The sequence below is a fragment of the Leucopleurus acutus genome (genome assembly GCF_964270905.1).
Source record: "Leucopleurus acutus genome assembly, chromosome: 11".
In the NCBI taxonomy this organism is placed as follows: Eukaryota; Metazoa; Chordata; class Mammalia; order Artiodactyla; family Delphinidae; genus Leucopleurus; species Leucopleurus acutus.
In genome coordinates this window covers 23,852,238-23,873,968 of record NC_139152.1, presented here as the reverse complement: position 1 = coordinate 23,873,968, position 21,731 = coordinate 23,852,238, and the positions used below count along the sequence as shown (strand labels likewise).

At 33.5% G+C, this 21,731-nt stretch overlaps 1 protein-coding gene across 5 annotated transcripts in view; it reads right to left on the bottom strand.

Annotated features, from left to right (window-relative positions):
* The window catches only part of CCDC91 (coiled-coil domain containing 91), a 401,591-nt gene that overhangs the window by 266,618 nt on the left and 113,242 nt on the right, over positions 1-21,731 (bottom strand). For all 5 annotated transcript variants that reach the window (XM_082851111.1, XM_082851110.1, XM_082851107.1 and 2 more), the window contains exons 4-6: positions 3,371-3,531; positions 2,243-2,446; positions 1,381-1,485 (exon numbers count right to left, since the gene is read on the bottom strand). In XM_082851111.1, the coding sequence (XP_082707237.1) occupies positions 1,381-1,485; positions 2,243-2,446; positions 3,371-3,531 (470 nt within the window). The remainder of the gene's footprint in view (positions 1-1,380; positions 1,486-2,242; positions 2,447-3,370; positions 3,532-21,731) is intronic.

Sequence of the window (21,731 nt, the reverse complement as noted above, 5' to 3'; positions counted from 1 at the left end):
CCACTCGCCACTCCAACAGGCAAGGAATGCCCTCAGTAACACAGACTCACACATTCGCCTGGACCTTATTATGAATTCAGTGTAAGTAAATAGCTGGGGGCGAACTGGAAAAGTTGGAGAAGCCAGAAGATTTACACTGAAAGGAGAATGACAGTTGAGTCTGGGAAATGATTTGACTCACATTTTTTAAAAACACTACTCCACCTGATGAAATAAAGACTCATTAAGGGAGAAGAGCACGGGTAGAAGCTAGAAGGCCACTTAGGAGACTATCAAAATGATCTAGGCAAATAAACACATAAATACATAGTTTGTCAGATGTGAAAAGTGCTATGGAGAAAAATAAAGCAGAACGTGGGAAGGCTGGTAGGGGATGTCAGCATTGTTTGGAAAGGTCTCCCTTGATAAGGTGATTATGTGCGCGGAGACCCGAATGATATAAAAAAGTAAACAATGCAGAAAATTGAGGGACGAGTGCTCTAGACATAGGGATAAAGCAAAACGATTGAAGAGAAAGAATCAGGTAAAAGACAGGGAGGAGGGACACAAAAAAATGGAGGGCCTTGCAAACCATTTTAAGGACTTACTTGACTTTTAGTTTGGGTGAGGTGAGAAGCCATTGAAGGTTTCCAAGCAAAGAAATGACATGAGCAGCTTTAACTATTAAACAGATCACAGTGGCTGTCATGTGGAGAATGGTCTGTAAGTGGGCAATGACAGAAGCAAAAAAGATTAGAATAGAAGATACTTCAGTATTCCAAGGGAGAAATAAGGATGGCCTAGAATAGGTTGGCAGCAGTGACCATAATGACAAACAGTCAAAACCTGGATATTTTGAAGGTAGAGCCAACAGGTTTTGCTTAAGGAACAGACATGGGGTAAGCACAAAAAGGAATAAATGTGGGTTTCAGCTTTAGCAACTGGAAAGACAGAACTGCTATTTCCTGGGATGGGGAAGACTGCAGAAGAAACAAGTTTGTTAAGGAAATTTGAGGAGAAGACGAGGTGACATTGATTACAAACAATTTATGAAAAAGGTTAAATATCTCAGTTTGGTGTTTATACGATTCTAAGCTCTTTTCAAATGTAATCACAATAAGAAAAATTGGAATGTCTAATTTCCAAATTGAGAAAATCATCAGAAACAGAGTATTTTTCGCCAGGCTGAGTCTGAATCAGCTAACCTGCATGGCCTCTCAGGGATTCGTGCTCCTCAAAATGGCATTTATCATTAATTTCACACATGTTAGTCAGTATTTTACATATTTAAGCAAGTATCTGATGCTTCGTTCATAAAGTTTTCATTGAGCACTTTTTGAAGTTATATTACATGCTTCATCAAAAGGCCTACATACTAAATTTATAATTCACTGTTTTTACCTGAAGTTCTTTGTATCTATCTTGAAAAGAAATGGCCTCTTGCTCTTTCTCTTTAAGGAAATCTTTTTCCAAGACACTATGTTTTTCCATCAATGATTCCACATCCTAAAAGAAAAAAATCCAAGCATAAATTTTGTAATATTTAAAGGCATAAAATATATTCAGTTTTTTCAATGAACATATTTAGAAAATATTTGGTAAGGAAAGAACCCACCGGAAGTACGGTTTTCAAAGTTCAACAATATTATAAAACGTATGCTTCACTCTCATTCCCAGACCAATATCAAACACTGATATAACACTAACACTGCTGTAACACTAAAATTATTCATGCTAATAAATAAATAAAAGCATCTAAACTAATTATAAACAACACTCTACCTCTACATATACTTTCTATAAATTTGCTAAGGTCTTTTTATAGAGATATTTGTAGGAAACAGAAATGAGAACACATAAATAATTTACTAAAATAGCTGTATTTCTAAGTAATCTTGTCAAATATCCCATCATGTCTGACTTCTCATAGGGACAAATGAATATTACAGATCTTCTAATGTACATAAGAAATACAACACTACCTGCTTTCAAAGTAAATAAAAATAAACCAGAAGGAAAGCATTCATTAGCGAAAAAAAAAATCTAGTAAAAGATGTTCATATCTTTAAAAGTACACCCTTAAAACTAGAAACTTCTTATCAAAGACTTTCGTAAGAGATAAGCTTGTATGACTGATTTAAACCTACAGCCAAAGAGCATAATAGCTTTTCCACTGCTGAATTTTTAATCAGAAGTTGGGATTATATCATATTTCCAGTATCTGCAATTCAAACATTTATTTTTTAGGCAAATGTAAATATACCTTTTTAATTCTCTGTTTTTCTTCTTCAGATACTTTGAGTTTCATCTCCAGACTTGAAATTTTCTGCTGAAGCTGTATGTTTGATACATTGGCTCCAGGATCCTCAGAATCATCCACAAGAGCAATTGTTCCATTACTTTTCTCCTCAGTTAAACCCAACGGAAAAAGTGAGATATCCAGATGAGTGTGTGCTGATTGCTGAATCTGAACCACATTAAAAAACAAACAAACAAACAAACAAAAAACACAAGAGGGGAAAGTTTACACTGCACCAAGAAGGAAAACATCCAAAGGGCACCAGAAACCACATTTGGAAATTAAGTTGTAGCAAAGGTTCCGAAATTATTTCACCCTTTAAGTAAATCAACAGAAGACCTCAAACTATTACAACAACCTGATCTTTGCAATAAGAAACAAAATTTTCTGTAAACTTCAGAGTTTAAAGCATTTATTATTTTCTAAGCAAAGCATTAAAAACTTAAAACTTTTTCTTGAGAGTGTATATTAAGTATAAATACATCTGATACCAGTTCTTGAATTTACACACACTCAGAATTTGTTTATATACTAAGTTATAAATCAGATTTTAAAATTTATCAATAACCACTAATTGATCATCACTTTCTAGTAAAGATAACGGGTGACTCAAGATTGTATACAGCACTTTGGAAATCTGGAATAACTCCAGCATCTAGCACAAGGCCTGAATCGATAAATATTTGAATGAATAAATGCTATGACCGCTGTGCTGTGTTTTTGGTCTTATTCTAAAATTGAAATGAACACTCTAATACTTGAAAACATATGGTAAGCTTCCCTGAAGAGAGAAATAGTTTTTTTGTAATTATTTTCCTTTTTGAAGTTCACGATCTGCAATGCAAAACTAAGTCAACTTTAATAAAACATATTTGGTTTTCAAACAGTATTTTGGTAACTAACACTGCTTAAATACCTTGCAATTGTGCCACAAAACAAACATAGTATTCAGTGTTTAGAATTCTAGATATTAACCTCAAAGTTAGAGTATCTACAGGAGGGGAAAAAAATGGAAATCAGGAAATCTTCAATTAAATCAGTATGCAATTTTTTAAGTAAGCAAAGTTCCTATAAAAATATGCTTGTCTTTACCTGTGCTTTAGGAAAAGTTTGACTGACAATGCTGTTGTCTGCGTGTGTATTCTCTGGTGATGAAATGATGGGCTCAGAAGAGAGGCAGCCAACCGAAGGAGAAGTGTGGTCATGGTCCAATACAATCTCAGGAGAGGCTGGAGAAAGATGGACTCCAGATACTAAAGGAAAACAAACAAAACAAAACAAGGATCATTAAAGGGAAAATAAAGAACAGGTTGAAGGGAAGAAAGAGAGTAGAGGGAGGGAAAGAAAAAGGGGTAAGGAAAGTAAAAGCAATGAGATAGAAAATGAGGATTCTATGACTATTTTTCAGGAATTTTTATCTGAGATCTAAAACTAGTGTTTCTAAATTGAACAGGACATTTCCATGTGAGACCCAAGCAAACAAAACAACTTAATAATGTCTTAATGTCTACATACTAACACATTACCATAAGAGGTACATTTGCAACTCAGAGACATTATTCAAATATATTATTTACCTATTCAATTAGTTAAGAAAAAGCACTAGCATGCCTACCAGTGCCAAACACAGGCACTAGGTACTGAGGAGACAGCAATGAGCAGGACACGCATCCATGTACTCAGTGACCTTATGACCCAGGAGGGAAGTCAAATGATACACTTATGACAATAAAGCGAGCTAAGGGGAAGAACAATGACGTTAAAATAGCTAATCCACTGTCTCTGTGTTAATTTCTTCTTTTACAACAGCAAAAGATTTTTCATGTTAAAGTCAACTTTAGTTGTTTCCACATAAAAATAATGTTGAAATGCAACTCTGTAATTAGTTTCACAACAAAATATTATTAGATTGTGATTAGGGTTCAAATACAAAGGTCACAAAAGGAAAGCCAATTCCAAACATGAAATAAGACAAAAGTATTGATGATGGCAAAATAAACAGATATTACTTTATTTTCAAACGTTCTTTCTAAAAATTCAAATGCATTTGTATTGTGTGTTTTAAAGTTTAAGAAGAGTAACTAAATCATTTTTAACAGTAATTCATTTATACGTTTGGACTTTCTAAATTATAAAGACCTTTATTCCACATTGGCATCAGTAGCAACGTCAGTGAAGTTCTACCATAAATTCTGGAAGGCAGCTCACAATGGAAATTGCATTTTTCCCTGAAGAAAGACATTTATAAGGTCATTAGGTATTAACAAACTAAGGAATGTATCAATTTTTTATTGGTACCCTATAGGATTATTTAATTATCTTATATACACTTTCATTGTGTAGCAGTATTGTGTTTTTCAAATACTATGTGCCATACTGGATAAGGTATTGTAGCTTCTCCCACAAGCATTTCACTATTTTAACTAAAATACAGAAAACGGGAATTTCAACCCATGTTTGTACTTTACATATCTTTTTCAGAAATTTTTGCTAATCTTCACTATTCTATATGCTAACAGATTTCCCTAAAATGTCAAAATATTCTAACTTCTAATTCTAAATTACAATTATACCAAAAATATTACTAATTGGTTTTTAAAGGAATGAAAATAAGTACTATAGTATAGTGAAGAGGAATACAGCCTTATGATTAGAGCACAGACTCTGAAATCATATTGCCAAAGCAAGTGTACAACATCTGGCAAGTTTACTTAACTTCCTTCAGTTTCCTCATCTGTAAAACTAGCATAGAGGTGCTGATGAGGTTTTAAATGACTAAAATATGTAAAGCTTTTAGCATTGTGCTGAAATTATTTTCATCATTATTTCAAAGATTGTTAAAATTTGTTGGACAAGTATGTTTTACTTCCAGGCATAAAGGCTATGTGTGACTATGATCCTATGTTCAAGAAACCCTTAAAAATATCATTCTGATCCACCACCTGAACATTTTAACATCTCTTTATGTTATTCACATTTATAGCCATAATCTAAGACAAGATATCATGTTGTCATGAGTTAAATTCTCATTCTGTAACATTACATGTTCAAGTATGCCATATTAAGAAAAGAAAGAGGGAAAGAGGCTAGAATAAAGGAAGGAAGGGAGAGAAAGGAAAGAAAAGAGATAAATAAGGGGAAGGCAAAGGGAGAGGTTGAGGGAGGAAAGTAGGGAGTGGGAGGAGGCCCCCTCACCCTCACACTTCCCACTAGTTACTACTATCATACTTTCCCTTCTTAACCAGATTTCTTGTCTCCATTTGCTTCTTCCTCACCCAACCCTCATCATGCCACTAGACCCACTTTTTATGATATTAATTTTCCTTTCAGGTATTATTAAGTCAAATGAACACTTCTTATTTTATCTTCCTTTAGTTCTCCAGAGCACATAATACTAATGACTCTCCCTTTTCCCTAAAACTCTTCCCTTGGCACCTGTAAGCCACTATATCCTAAATTCCTCCTAACATTTTAACTTTTTTTTTCTTGTTTCCTTTTCAGGCTCTTTTCCACTCAGTCTTAATTTCATTGTTTCCTGCACCCTCTGATCTTCTCAGTGTTCACATTATTCTTACCACTTTCAGAACCCATTATTTAAATTATCACCTATAAGCTAATGACACCGAAATTCACATTTCTAGCACAAACCACTCTACAGACCTCCAGATCCATATGCTCACCTAACTACCAGACAGTCCATTTAGCTGTCTCATACATTCCTCAGACTTACCCATCATCTTACATAAACCTGCTTTGCTTCATGTTAATGGTATCTCAATGAACTATTTGCCCAAGCCAGAAATGATACCACCAAGTGCCAACTTCACTCCAGTCACACTGTGCTACTTACAGTTCCCTGATTATGCCATACTGTTCAGTACCTCCATGACCTCACAATATTACTGCCTGAGTAAAAGCCATAGCTGTGGAATCAGAAATGGATTCAAATTTGAACAATAACAACTTACTTGTTATGCAGCAAATTACACAAACCCCTCTAAGCCACAGTTTCCTCTAATGAAAGTGGTGAAATAATACCAACAAACTTTTCCAGGAATCTTTTCACCTACTCCGTTACCCATCCAATCACAATACAATTTTAATTTTCCACTGTCAAGATATTACAGATTTCTAAGAAATAATAATGAAAACATTACATATCTATGGGATACATTTAAAGCAGTTTAGAAAAAATCTAGATCCTTGAACACTTCAATCTAAAAAATGAATTAAATTTCCATCTCATAAACTAAAATACGAATAACACAGAAAACTTTAAAAGTACATTAAAAAAATAATAAAGATAATGCAGATGTCAAAGATTAAGAAAATAAAGCAGATCTAATTAATCAAAATCCTGAATTTCTAAGAAAATCAAATAAAACAGTAGTTAATTTATTAACAATAAAAGGAGAAAAGTACAAATAGATAAATTAAGTGACAAGAGTAACATAATAATTAAAACAAGAATTTTTTTAATCATAAATCCTCTACAGACTTCTAAGTAAATAGGTTTGAAAAATCTAGATAAAATGGGCAATTCTCCACAGAAACACAGTTTATAACAGTTGATTGGATTAAAGCTAAAAAATTCTTTAAAAATATATAATTTCCTTGGGGAAAAAATAAAATTATGAGGCAACTACCCTATAGATAAAGCATTTCAAGAGGATTTCCAACAAGAATTCGAAAAATGAATAATCCCAATGCTCTAAAATTATTACAGAGCATTGAAAATGAAGGGAAACTTCATTAGCATTACATAACATTGATAGCTAAGCCTGATAAAGACAATACAAAAACAGAACAATTAAAGATTTTTAGAGTATTGCTTAAAAATAATTAGGTAAAAGTTCTAAATAAAATATTAGTAAACAAAATCTAACACCATATTGAGAAAATGATATGCAATGAATGAGTCAGGTTTGTTCCAGGAATGCAAGGTTGGCTCACTATTAGGGAATTCATTAATATAACATTCCACATTAATAGACTTAAAGAGAAAAATAGCATAACTAGCTCTAAGGCTGAAAATGCTTTTGATAAAAATCAAACACCTGTATCTGTTAAAAAAAAACACACACACTCAAACAAATAGAAATTGATGCATACTTTCTTAAGATAAAACATACACATCTCACTCCTAAAGTTAATTAATGTTAATTAATTAATGAAAATTAATATTCATGTTAATTAATGAAAAAAATCTATAGGTGTTTCCTCTAAGATCAGGAATAATATAAGGATGCCTACTATCTCCATACCACTTAACATTGCACTCACTAAAGCAATGTGGTTAGACAAGAGAAATTAAATGGAAGCATAAAAATAAGAAAAGGAGGAAAACTACACCTCATGTTCCTACTAACTCAAACAATAAACACATTCAGTAAAGCAGCAGGATATTAACTTAATGAACAGAAATCAATAGCATTCATATGTAAAAACAATAACAATTTAGAAGATATGATGGTAGCAAAAATATTATTTTCCATAGCAACAAAGAAGATAAAATACTTAAGAATAAATTTAGCAAGAAACATGAGGAAACCTTTGAAACATTTCTGAAAGACTCAATGGTAGACCTGAACAAAGGTAAAGACTCTTGTAATTGGATAGGTAGGGCAACTAAACATCATAAAGATGCCAATCCTCCCTTAGTTAATTTATAGGCCTAATAAAATTCCAATAAAAGTAAATAAGCTTTTTTTATAATGGAGCTAGGCAAATGGACATTAAATATCACAGGAAAAAGTAAAATGCAAAAACGTAAAAAAGAAAAAGTATAAGGAGGATACTCACCCCTCTTATTCAAATAAACTAAATTAAACTATAGTAAAACATACTACTAACCTTATTAAGATATACTGTAATAAATTATGTTAAAACAAACAATAAACCCTTTATAATTAAAACAGTATATTTATTTGGTACAGCAATAAACACATCAGAAGAGTATACCAGAAAGTCCAGAAGTAGAGCCATGTATACGTGAAACTTAAGTATATGACAAAAGTGGTATTTCAAATTACTGAGGTAAAGATGGGCTTGTTAATATACAGTGCCTTAACAACTGATTAGCCATTTGGAAAAATCTGAAATTAGACTCATATCTCACATTAATAACAAACCAAAAAAAAAGCTACAACTGGATTAAAAAATAAGCCATGTAAGTATAAACAAAAATATGAGATCATGTAAGTACATTATCTTGGGTATAAGAAATGCCTTTCTAACTATGACTCAATTCCAGACACAGTAAAAGAAAAGACTGACAAATCTGACTACAGAATACATAAAAACATTTTGTCTGTCAAAAATTATCTTAAATAAAATCAAAAAACAACTGACAAACTAAAAAAAAAAGATATGTTAATATATATCACAGATAAGGACTAATATTCCTAGTATATAAAGAACATTTAAAACTTGGGGGGAAAAAGACTGAAAAATATGCCTATAGAATAACAGGAAAAAAATGTGAACAGACAATTCACCAAAAAGAAAATATACAAATAGCCCTTAAATACATGAAAAGACACAGACGCATGCATCTACTTGTTTGTTATAAAGGAAACATAGGAAGGATGAAGCCAAAACTAGAGACTGATAGGTGGAGGAGAGGTAGAATGAAGTGGAAAGACAGAAGAAATGAATTGTGGGAAGTATCTCTTCTGAGTGTAGTTTTGTAATGTGGTTCTGAGTTTTGGAACCAAGTTAGTGTTTCACATACTCAATAAAATAAAACTGAAATCAAGAGGCAGGGGAATAGGAGAATCGAATCCTGAAATGGAATACGAAGAACAGCAATTGAACCATATTTCAAATAAATAATATAATCACATTAACTAAGGAATGGGGGTGGAGGGTGAAGGGCAGGAACCAACCTAGGTTACTTTGGAACGCAGTATTTTGGCTATATTGCCTCAGGAAAAGAACAAAAAGAACACTAAATAAATAATGAGAAGCAGAAGAGGAAAGGGAAGAAAAAAGGAGAGAATGAGGAGGAGGGAGAGAATGAGGAGGAGGGAAAGAATAAAGATAAAGCAAACATTATAAAATGTTAACATTTGAAGAAAGTGGATGAAGGGTACATAGGAATTATTTGTCTATTTCTTGTAGCTTTTCTGTAAATCAAAATTAAAAAGTCAAGAGGAATGAGCAAAAAAGAAAAATAGAAAAGAAATCACTCATGAGGGGGAAAATAGCTTGTCTCAACAAAAGTCTCCCCTATGCAAAGCTGCTGAATACAGACTTGGTATCACTGAAAACATGTGTAAGAATACTCCTAGCAGGAATGTTCATAACAGCAAATAAGTGACAACACCTGAATACCTGCTGACAGTCAAATGATTAAATGAGCTGTGAGAATGTTAATAATATTCTAATTAATAAATTAGAATATTTTATACCAGTGTAAGTAAAAGAAATATATGTATATGCAACAACACAGGTAAGTCCTGAAAACATAAATTTGGGTGAAAAAAAAGAAAACTGCAGGTGTGGTTGCACAGTATTAACCCATTTTTATAAGGCACATAAACAAGAAAAACTCTTTAGAGATATACATATATATACACACATATACAACAAATTTTTTTTTTACAAAAGCAAGGAAACTATAACAAAAATTTAAGCCAGAGGTTCCCTCTGGGGGAAAACACAGGGATAGGACAGAAGAGGATTATTAGAGCTGGTCATGTTCTGGTTCCTAAGTTAAATAGTAGATTCATGAGGCAAATTTTTAAATATAACAAAGAAAAAAATATACATGCTTAAAAATATAATTCTGAAGACCTCTTGTTTCATTGCCCTTCCTGGTTGTAGTACTCAAACTCCATGAGCTATACTATCCCATTGATCAAAATCTGCTCTGGGTAAATAAGAGAGGAAAAAAGTCTAATCCAAACTAAATACTAATAGGGACCAACCAGTGTACTCAAAGAAATGATGCTTTTGTGAAAAGATATCAAGAATCTGCAACAGACCAGTAAATATTAGATTTGGAGGTACAAGCCTTAATCATATCAAAACTTATTTCAGACATAAGGGAAGTTGAACCTAAAATGCCTGGAATTTACATGTACTTTCAACTTATGAGACATTAGTGAAATTTTCAGGAATTTTTTTAAATTTGGTAATATAAAGGTTCACTGAACATATTATAATTCACATCCTATTTTAAAAATAAAATAAGAAAACAAATGAGTAGTGCTGTGAAAGAAAAGAGAACATATAAATGTAGTACCCTCTAAATGGAAACTAGATTTTTCAGTTAAGCCTCTAAAGTTTTTCTCTATGCTAGAAGTCACACTATCCAATAACAGTAACTCACCCAAAAAAAGAAAATCCACATTCATAAATACTGTCTACATATACATACCCTAAATATAATTTAGTAATAAAGATGGTATACATGTTTATACATGTTTGTTTAACAATGGGAATTTTTAAGCTTAATAATGAAAATTACAAATTCAATATGTAAAATATAATTATCTTCTCATCTAGAAGAGAAATTACAATTTTTAATGCTTCAAACTGCTACAGTATTCTTTGGTCTATTAAAACTTGACTGGTGTCAGTCTATGCCCAAAAATCTTTAAATTCAGAAGATCAACCATACCCAACAGCACCAATTTCTGTAAAAATTTAGCCAACACTTTTTAAGAAGTAGAAATCTACAAAATTTTGTTTCTTTGGGTATTTTGTTTCTTTGCTTGCTTTTAGTCTTAAGCAAGTGTACAGACACAATCTGCTTCATTTCAAATGTGAAATCCTCGGTTTTCTAAGACTTAGAGGATACAAGGTCATCATATGTTCCTTCCTTTAGAGCTTTAAAGCTAACTAAAAGTGCACTGAATGGCACTTCTTCATCTCTAACTTTGTAATGGTAATTAGCATAGTCATTGGGCACATCATTTTTCATTGACAGACCTCTTCTAAAACACAAAAAAAGCACACTAAGTCAGAACACCACACAAACAAAGAAGCACCAAGTTTCCAAATAGTATGCAATTTTTTTTCCAGTAATTCTGCCTGTGGTCAACTCTGCTTTGTTTACATAAGCATAATAACTCTTATAAAGTCTAAACAAGAAACAGGTGAAAATATCCATGTACTTTTAACTATACCCAAGGAAATCTGTTTATATCTGTTAATAGTTAATTCAACAGGAGAATACCAATACAGTGATAATGATTTTTACAACTTTTAACTTAGAAAATATTTTTGATGTTTAATTTCCATTTAATGATTCTCTTACCTAGCCCAGGCTCCCTTTTTCAACATTCTTTCATTTATATGAAAAACAAAGAATATGTAAGAATTGAAGAAGATCTAAACAGTATATCTAAATATGAAGATCTGTTAGTAAATACAAAATAAATGGATGAATTTTTTTTAACTGACAAAAAACAGGGTAAAAGTCGCTGTTTAGAAAAGTATTACCTCTTTATAAGAAAGGTTCCCTATAGGAAATGCCCTTTGATTAATAATTTAATGGATAAATGTAATTCAATGGATTCAAGATATATCTAGTATACCTAGGTTAGAGATTTAAAGAGAAATATATAATAGCTTTAAATAGATTGAGGCAGGATCATAAGGAACAGAAATGGTCACATTCTTAATAAAAGAGGGATCACATGATTGATTAAATTACCACCATTTTAGTTATTTTTAATTACTTTCCAGAGTATTCTACAAATAAAGGCTCCCTCTCTACTTGATTCTTTGAGGAATAATAGTGCTTCCCTAAGGGCTGTTTAGGCAACACTATATACCAAAAATTTTAGTGAGCAATTTTTAGAATTACACAAATGACTAAAGAAACTGTTTTAATTTCTAAAAGAGACAGGTAGAGGGAAAGTCCTCATAATCCATTGCTGGCATGGTCAACAAAAAATCATATGATATAAATATAATTTTTGAACAGGAAAAGAAAAAACTGTGCTATTTAAATCACCACTGCTTCTTTATTATCATACCAGGAAGAAAATCCCACAGCACCCCAAAAAATAAATAAAAACAGGAACTAACAAAATATAGACAGCATTGTATAATGAGTTTAATAAGTTTAAAGAATATGGAAGAAATATTTCAAAATCATATATCTTTAGGCCAAGTTACTATCTAAAATCTGAGATTTTCCTTTTTTTAATCTCTTGCTCATAGGCAAACATAGGCAAGTTCTAAGCAATTTCCCAAGAGGAAGAAAAAAATGCTATCACAACTTAAAGTAATATGTTAAAGTGATATGCTAAAGTAGTTTTTGGTTCCTCAGTCTATGGAAACTGGATTCTTATGACTTCTTTTAGATAACAAAAGCAAAGGCAACTAAAGCAAAAATAACCAAGTGGGACTACATCAAACTAAAACCTACTAAATGGGAGAAAATATTTGCAAATCATATATCTCAAAAGGGCTTAATATCTAAAATACATAAAGAACTCATATAACTCAACAGCAAAAAAAGAAAAATCTGATTAAAAAATGGGTAGAGGATCTGAATAGATATTTTCCCAATGAAGACATACAGATGGCCAATAGGCACACTGGTCATCTGTATGTCCAAAAGGTGCTCAACATCACTAACCGTTAAGGAAATGCAAATCAAAACTGCAATGAGATATCACCTGTTACAATGGTTATTATCAAAAATACAAGAAATAACAAGTGTTCGTGAGGATAGGAAGAAAAGGGGACCCTTGTGAACCACTGGAGGAAATGTAAATTGATGCAGACACTATGGAATACAGTATGGAAGTTTCTCAAAACATTAAGAATAGAACTACTGTATGATCCAGCAATTCTACTTCTGGGTATTTACCCAAAGAAAACAAAAATACTAACTCAAAAAGATATATACACCCCATGTTCACTGCAGCATTATTTATAATATCGAAGCTACAAAAACAAACTTAGTGTCCATCAATGGATGAATGGATAAAGAAAACATAATACACACACACACAATGGAATATTATTCAGCCATAAAAAAGAAGGAAATCTTGCCATTTGCAACAACATGGATGTATCTTGAGGGCATTATAGTAAGTGAAATAAGTCAAACAAAGACAAATACCTTATGCTCTCACTTATGTATGGAACCTAAAAACAAACAAATGAGCACATGGATAGAGAGAAGCAGAGGGCAGGGGTGGACAAAGTGGGTGAAGGGGTTCAAAAGGTACAAATTTCAAGTTATAAAATAAATAATCATGGGGATATAATGTACAGCATTGTGACTATAGTTAATAATACTGTATGGTATATTTGAAAGTTGCTAAGAGAGTAGATCTTAAAGGTTCTCATCACAAGAAAAAAAAAATGTATAACTATATATGATGATGTTAACTTGATTTTATTGTGATCACTTTTGCAATATATACAAATATTACATCATGTTATAAGCATGAAACTAATATGTTAATTATACCTCAATAAAAAATAAAAAAGAAACTTAAAACTTTATTCTACTCATTACAACATGATGAGACACCTCAGGGGGAAAAAGTGTTTGTGGTCTTTTTGGGACTCCTTTATTTATCTATACACTCATTCAAAACACAATTATAGAGTACCACTATATTCAAGACACTATGCGATGAAAGATACAACACAAATCTTTTACATTGGAAAATTTACCCTGAGAATATCACATTGGTATTAAAATAATAAATAAATGAATCCTTAGTGGTTAAATATTTATAGTAAGACTTGCCATTGTTTGTAAAGTTGACATCACTGTTGGAACATCTCAAATATCAAATGATTAAAATAAAACACTAGTATGCTGCACATACTAGGTGTTTAATAAACTAATCTACTCTGGAGAATTTATTTAGACATTTCTTGGAAATAGTGTATATTAATATTTAAATATAATAAAGAAAGATAATTTTCTAAGACAAAGGGTAAAATTTGACTCTCATAGAGATATAAAGTGAATACATGGGAAAGATTTCACTCTACTCATACAATGAGGGAACCAGGCAAATGTTATAACCAGTTCAAAGGAAAAGTCAAAATAGCACAAACTGATGGGAGGTAAAAGAATGCTGAAATGAACTGCAACCAGAAGTGAAACTATTTTTTTCCAAAGAGGAGAAGGAAGTCAATCGAAATTCTACTAGACATAACAGAATTTACATGTCTATCAGTTAACTAAACATATAAAGAGCTGTAAAAATAAAATAGCCCAAAGACAATGGACAGGGCTAGAATCAGATAACCCTGAAACTTATGCTGAACGTAGACAATGGATAGTTTCACTAAAAAAAATTTTTCTTCTACATGACCAAAAGCAGTAGCTCAAGTTTCTGTTAAACTAAGTGAAATGAAGAAAGGGGAGAGAACTGTCATTGACTGCATGCATACATACTTAACGCCAGGTATTGGACAAAATATTTTGTATGTGTCAACTGATTAGATCCTTAAAATAATAACCATTTTATAAATGAAGAGCCTAAGATCACAGGTTTAATTAGTATGTCCCTGACCTCACACCTAGACGATTTCTAGGATCAGAATTAATGTCAATATGCTTCCAAGGCTCAGTCTCTACTCCAAAATGATTAAAAATACAAGTTAAAATCATGTAGGGTTTGGGGTTTGTGTGTTTTCTAGTATGTAAACGAACAACGAAAACTACAAAACAAGGAAGCAAAATACAGACCACCTAACAGTAAAAGCATAGAGTAAAAAAGAGAGAGATGAAAACTTAAAATTTAATAAAACTAATATCCTCAATGAAGTATATACTTAACATGATACCAACAACAGAAGCTACTATTCTGGCTATCATATATACAGTAATTTAACAATGCCAATTAAAAGAATAAAGTAAAACCAGCAGTCCTCAAATAAATTCTTAACTATATCCTACTGCCAATGAAAAACAAAACTAATGAAATAGAACTAGTTTAAAGTCCACTTCTGCTCTCCGAGTTAATCAAATGGCGAAGGAGTTACAGTATGTGAATATTAGCAAAATGCAATTCATAATTATTTCTTCTTTCCTCTTTCTTTAAACCTTCACTATAAAGCTTGCCACAATTTCCTTTCTCTTTAAGCGATGGAGATTATTTTCTATTCTTTCTTCTATGTGTACTATTCTTTCTTCAATGGTAAATTTCTTCTTTTACTCTCTGAAAAGATCTTCTACTATTCTTACTATTTTCTTTCTATATGCTCATGCCACTCTTGCTACAAATCTTTTTAAACCATATGTTAACACTTTTGATTAATCATTATGTTTCTTGAAGTTAAAACAGTTTTTCTTTTCCTGTTATCTAAATCATAAAACAGAAATATCAATTTAAAATTTTTTGGAGCAACATACTGCCAGGTTTCAGTAGAGTACAGCATAACTCCCATTTGCGAGAAGTTGGTCTAGCCACCTAAGATGAAATAAATGGCCCCGTAACAATTCTCAGAGTTTACACAAAATGAGTATCATTGTATACAAATGGAACCGTTCACTTTAGAGAGATTGGGGAGTATTTTCCCCACGTTTAAGCTGAAGCATCTGTACTATACCAAACAGCATAGTATATTTAAGTACTCCCATTAAAGTAATACAGCATCTACATGACTATGTGTATAATACATGTACGTGGCTTTTATAAACTTTATAACCACCGTAATTTTTCACAGCAGCAGACCAGTCTACTTTTTATCAATACGATGAATATACTATTAAAAAGAAACTTAGGATAGCAACATATTCTTAGAGATAGATATCTAAAGCCATATGCCAAAACCCAAAGTGGATGTCATTATATTCTCTTTTTTAGAAATTTAAACACAACAGGAGCTATTAGACACCTAAACTATTAGACTTACCTTCAGGAAATTTTATAGACCCAAATCCAGAAGAAATATGTGGTTTAAGTAAAATTCTATTAGCAGTTTTTCCATTAAAATTAATGAACCATGTGGCTGCAATAAACTGAAAATGGTTGGAAGCCATAGTTTTGAACTTCCCTGAGTGTGTTAATTCTTATAACTGAATATGTCTGTTTTGAGACCCTAATAGCTGTGCCTATAAAGTCGTTTCAAGAGAAACAACAATTCTTGCAGAGTATATGGATAGCCAAGGTGGGCCTCACTCTCACCTATGTGTGAAGACCTTGTTTACTTGCATATGAGCTGTGACTTGGGTTGAGGGCATATGCTATGTTTCTATCTTATAAGTGAATCTGATGCCCCTTATGATCTGGTTGTTTTGAGTCAAAGTGTGTAGTTGGAAATATGATGAGGTAGAAGGTCATCCTTGTTACCAGGCAACAGTGCTCATGGATTAAAAACATGAACCTGATAAATAAATTATGTGTTGTCTAGTTTTTCTCTGTAGCATGCAATGCTGTTTGATAGCATCTGACCCACAGCAGAACTTCTTCCAAAATTGGAGTCAATCCTCTCAAACCCTGCTGTTACTTTACCAACTCAGTTTATGTAATATTCTAAATCCTCTGTTGTCATTCAACAGTCTTCACAGCATCTTCACCAGGAGCAGATTCCATCTCAAGAAACCACTTTCTTTGCTAAACCAAAAGAAGCAAGACCTCATCCCTTCAAGTTTTATTATGAGACTGCAACAATTCAGTCACATCTTCAGGCTCTTCTTCTAATTCTACTTCTCTTGCTTCTTCCACCACATCTGCAGTGCCTTCTTCCACTCAAGTTTTAAAACCTCAAAGTCATCCATGAGGGTTGGAATCAACTTCTTCCAAATTCCTATGAATGCTGATATTCTGACCTTTTCCCATGTAAACTATGTTGTAAACAAATGTGCTGTGTGTCATCCAGGTTGTCTTGTTCTATTTATAAAGCACGGGCATAATTCTGAAGGGCCTTAGGATTTTCAGAATGGTAAATGAACACTAGCTTGCACTTAAAGTCACCAGCTTCCACTTAAAGTCACCAGCTGCATTAGCCCCTAAAAACAGAGTCAGCCTGTCCTTTGAAGCTTTGAAGCCAAGGCAATGACTTCTCCTCTTTAGCAATGTAAGTCCTCGATGGTATCTCTCCCAATAGAAGGCTGTTTGGTCTACAGTGAAAATCTGTTGTTTAGTGTCGCCACCTTCATGAATTATCTGAGCTAGATCTTCTGGATAACTTGCTGCAGCTTCTACATTAGCACATGCTGCTTCACCTTGCACTTACTTATGTTACTGAAAAGGCTTCTTTCCTTCAACCTCATGAACCAACCTCTGCTAACTTCAAACTTTTCTTCAGCAGCGTCCTCACCTCTCTGCGAGTTAAGGCCATGCTCTGGACTAGGCCTTGGCTTGGAGGAATGTTGTAGCTGATGTGATCTTCTCTCCAGACCACTACAACTTCCTCCATATCAACAATAAGACACTTTCACTTTCTTATCATGTCTGTGCTCACTGGAGTAGCACTTTTCACTTCCTTCAAGAACTTTTCCTTTGCATTCACAACTTGGCTAAGTAGTTCAAGAGGACTAGATTCCATCCTATATCGGCTTTCAACATCCCTTCCTCACTAAGTTTAATTATTTCCAGCTTTTGATTTAAAGTGAGAGAGCTGTGACTCTTCCTTTCACTTGAAGACTTAGAGGCCATTGTAGGGTTATTACCTGGCCTGATTTCAATATTGTTTTCAACACTGTTGTGTCTCAGGGATTAGGGAGGCCAGAGGAGAGGGAGAGAGATGGGGGAATGGCCTGTCGGTGGAGCTGTCAGGACACACACGACATTTAACAATTAAGTCTGCCATCTCATATGAGCGTGGTTCATGGTGCCCCAAAATGATTACAATAGTAACAAATATCACTGATCACAGATTACTATGACAAATATGATGATAATGAAAAAGTCCGAAATGCTGCAAGAATTACCGAAGTGTGACAGAGAGACAGAAAGTGAGCAAATGCTGTTGAAATAACTGTGCTAACACACTTGCTTGATGCAGGGTTGCCACAAATCTTCAATTTGTGAAAAATACAATATCTAAAAAGTACAATAAAAACAACATAGGCCTGTATATGTGTATGTATGTGTGTGTATTGCCACTTCATATTCACAATCTCTCTTCTGTGCATGTATCATTAAAATTCTATAGATAAGTAAACAGGTACTTGAAAAGCTTATTAACTTGGCCAATGTCACAGAGCAATTAATTGTGAAGCTGAGATTCACAACTGAGTCTATATAATTCTTACTTTAAGACTTTCTAGGTAAATGAAACAGCATATAAAAAGGTATAGGGGACTATCTTGGTGGCATAGTGGTTAAGAATCCACCTGCCAATGCAGGGGACACAGGTTCAAGCCCTGGTCTGGGAAGATTCCACATGCCACGGAGCAACTAAGCTCATGCACCACAACTACTGAGCCTGCATGCCACAACTACTGAAGCCCATGAGCCCTAGAGCCCGTGCTCCACAACAAGAGAAGCCACCACGATGAGAAGCCTGCACACTGCAATGAAGAGTAGCTCCCGCTCGCCACAATTAGAGAAAGCCCATGGAGCAAAAAATAAATAAATTTATTTAAAAAAAAAAAAAAGGTATAGAATCATGGATTCACATAATGCATTTAGGGAACAGCAAGTTCTTCAGCATAATTGAAAAGTAAAAAGCTCAAAAGAAATATGGTTATTACAGAGGCCCCAATCAACTAACTGTAACAAAATGAAAAAAAAAAAAAAAAAACAACTTTTGAGAGATAGCCTCTTCCACCAGAGGGCAGACAGCAGAAACAAGAAGAACTACAATCCTGCAGCCTGTGAAACAAAAACCACATTCACAGAAAGAAAGACAAGATGAAAAGGCAGAGGGCTATGTACCAGATGAAGAAACAAGATAAAACCCCAGAAAAACAACTAAATGAAGTGGAGATAGGCAACCTTCCAGAAAAAGAATTCAGAATAATGAGAGTGAAGATGATCCAGGACCTCGGAAAAACAATGGAGGCAAAGATCAAGAAGATGCAAGAAATGTTTAACAAAGACCTAGAAGAATTAAAGAACAAACAAACAGAGATAAACAATCCAATGATTGAAATGAAAACTACACTACAAGGAATCAACAACAGAATAACTGAGGCAGAAAAACGGATAAGTGACCTGGAAGACAGAATGGTGGAATTCACTGCTGTGGAACAGAATAAAGAAAAAAGAATGAAAAGAAATGAACACAGCCTAAGAGACCTCTGGGACAACATTAAACGCAACAACATTCGCATTATAGGGGTCCCAGAAGGAGAAGAGAGAGAAAAAGAACCAGAGAAAATATTTGAAGAGATTATAGTTGAAAACTTCCCTAACATGGGAAAGGAAATACCCACCCTAGTCCAGAAAGCACAGCGAGTCCCATACAGGAAAAACCCAAGGAGAAGCATACCGAGACACACAGTAATCAAACTGGCAAAAATTAAAGACAAACAAAAATTATTGAAAGCAGCAAGGCAAAAATGACAAATAACATACAAGGGAACTCCCATAAGGTTAACAGCTGATTTCTCAGCAGAAACTCTACAAGCCAGAAGGGAGTGTCATGATATACTTAAAGTAATGAAAGGGAAGAACGTACAACCAAGATTACTCTACCCAGCAAGGATCTCATTCAGACTCGATGGAGAAATCAAAAGCTTTACAGACAAGCAAAAGCTAAGAGAATTCAGCACCACCAAACCAGCTCTACAACAAATGCTAAAGGAACTTCTCTAGGCAGGAAACACAAGAGAAGTAAAGGACCTACAAAAACAAACCCAAAACAATTAACAAAATGGTAATAGGAACATACATATCGATAATTACCTTAAACGTGAATGGATTAAATGGTCCAATCAAAAGACACAGGCTCGCTGAATGGATACAAATACAAGACCCATAAATATGCTGTCTACAAGAGACCCACTTCAGACCTAGGGACACATACAGACTGAAAGTGAGGGGATGGAAAAAGACATTCCATGCAAATGGAAATCAAAAGAAAGCTGGAGTAGCAATACTCATATCAGATAAAATAGACTTTAAAATAAAGAACATTACAGGAGACAAGGAAGGACACTACATAATGATCAAGGGATCAATCCAAGAAGAAGATATAACAATTATAAATATATATGCACCCAACATAGGAGCACCTCAATGCATAAGGCAACTGCTAACAGCTATAAAAGAGGAAATCAAGAGTAACACAATAACAGTGGGGGACTTTAACACCTCACTTACACCAATGGACAGATCATCTAAAACGAAAATAAATAATAAAACAGAAGCTTTAAATGACATAATAGACCAGATAGAGTTAATTGATATTTATAGGACATTCCATCCAAAAACAGCAGATTACACTTTCTTCTCAAGTGCGCATGGAGCATTCTCCAGGATAGATCACATCTTGGGTCACAAATGAAGCCTCAGTAAATTTAAGAAAATTGAAATCGTATCAAACATCTTTTCTGACCACAACACTATGATATGAGAAATAAATTACAGGGAAAAAAAACGTAAAAAACACAAACACATGGAGGCTAAACAATACATTACTAAACAACCAAGAGATGGCTGAAGAAATCAAAGAGGAAATCAAAAAATACCTAGAGACAAGTAACAATGAAAACACGACGATCCAAAATCTATGGGATGCAGCAAATGCAGTTCTAAGAGGGAAGTTTATAGCAATACAAGCCTACCTCAAGAAACAAGAAAAGTATCAAATAAACAATCTAACCTTGTACCTAAAGGAAGTAGAGAAAGAAGAACAAACAAAACCCAATGTTAGCAGAAGGAAAGAAATCATAAAGATCAGAGCAGAAATAAATGAAATAGAAACGAAGAAAACAATAGCAAAGATCAATAAAACTAAAAGTTGGTTCTTTGAGAAGATAAACAAAATTGATAAACCATTAGCCAGACGCTCTAAAAAGAGGGAGAGGACTCAAATCAATAAAATTAGAAATGAAAAAGGAGAAGTTACAACAGAGACTGCAGAAATACAAAGGATCATAAGAGACTACTACAAGCAACTCTATGCCAATAAAATGGACAACCTGGAAGAAATGGACAAATTCTTAGAAAGGTATAACCTTCCAAGACTGAACCAGGAAGAAACAGAAAATATGAACAGACCAATCACAAGAACTGAAATTGAAACTGTGATTAAAAATCTTCCAACAAACAAAAGTCCAGGACCAGATGGCTTCACAGGTGAATTCTATCAAACATTTAGAGAAGAGCTAACACCCATCCTTCTCAAACTCTTCCAAAAAACTGCAGAGGAAGGAACACTCCCAAACACATTCTATGAGGCCACCATCACCCTGATACCAAAACTAGACAAAGATACTACAAAAAAAGAAAGTTACAGACCAGTATCACTGATGAACATAGATGCAAATATCCTCAACAAAATACTAGCAAACAGAATCCAACAACACATTAAAAGGATCATACACCATGATTTATCCCAGGGATGC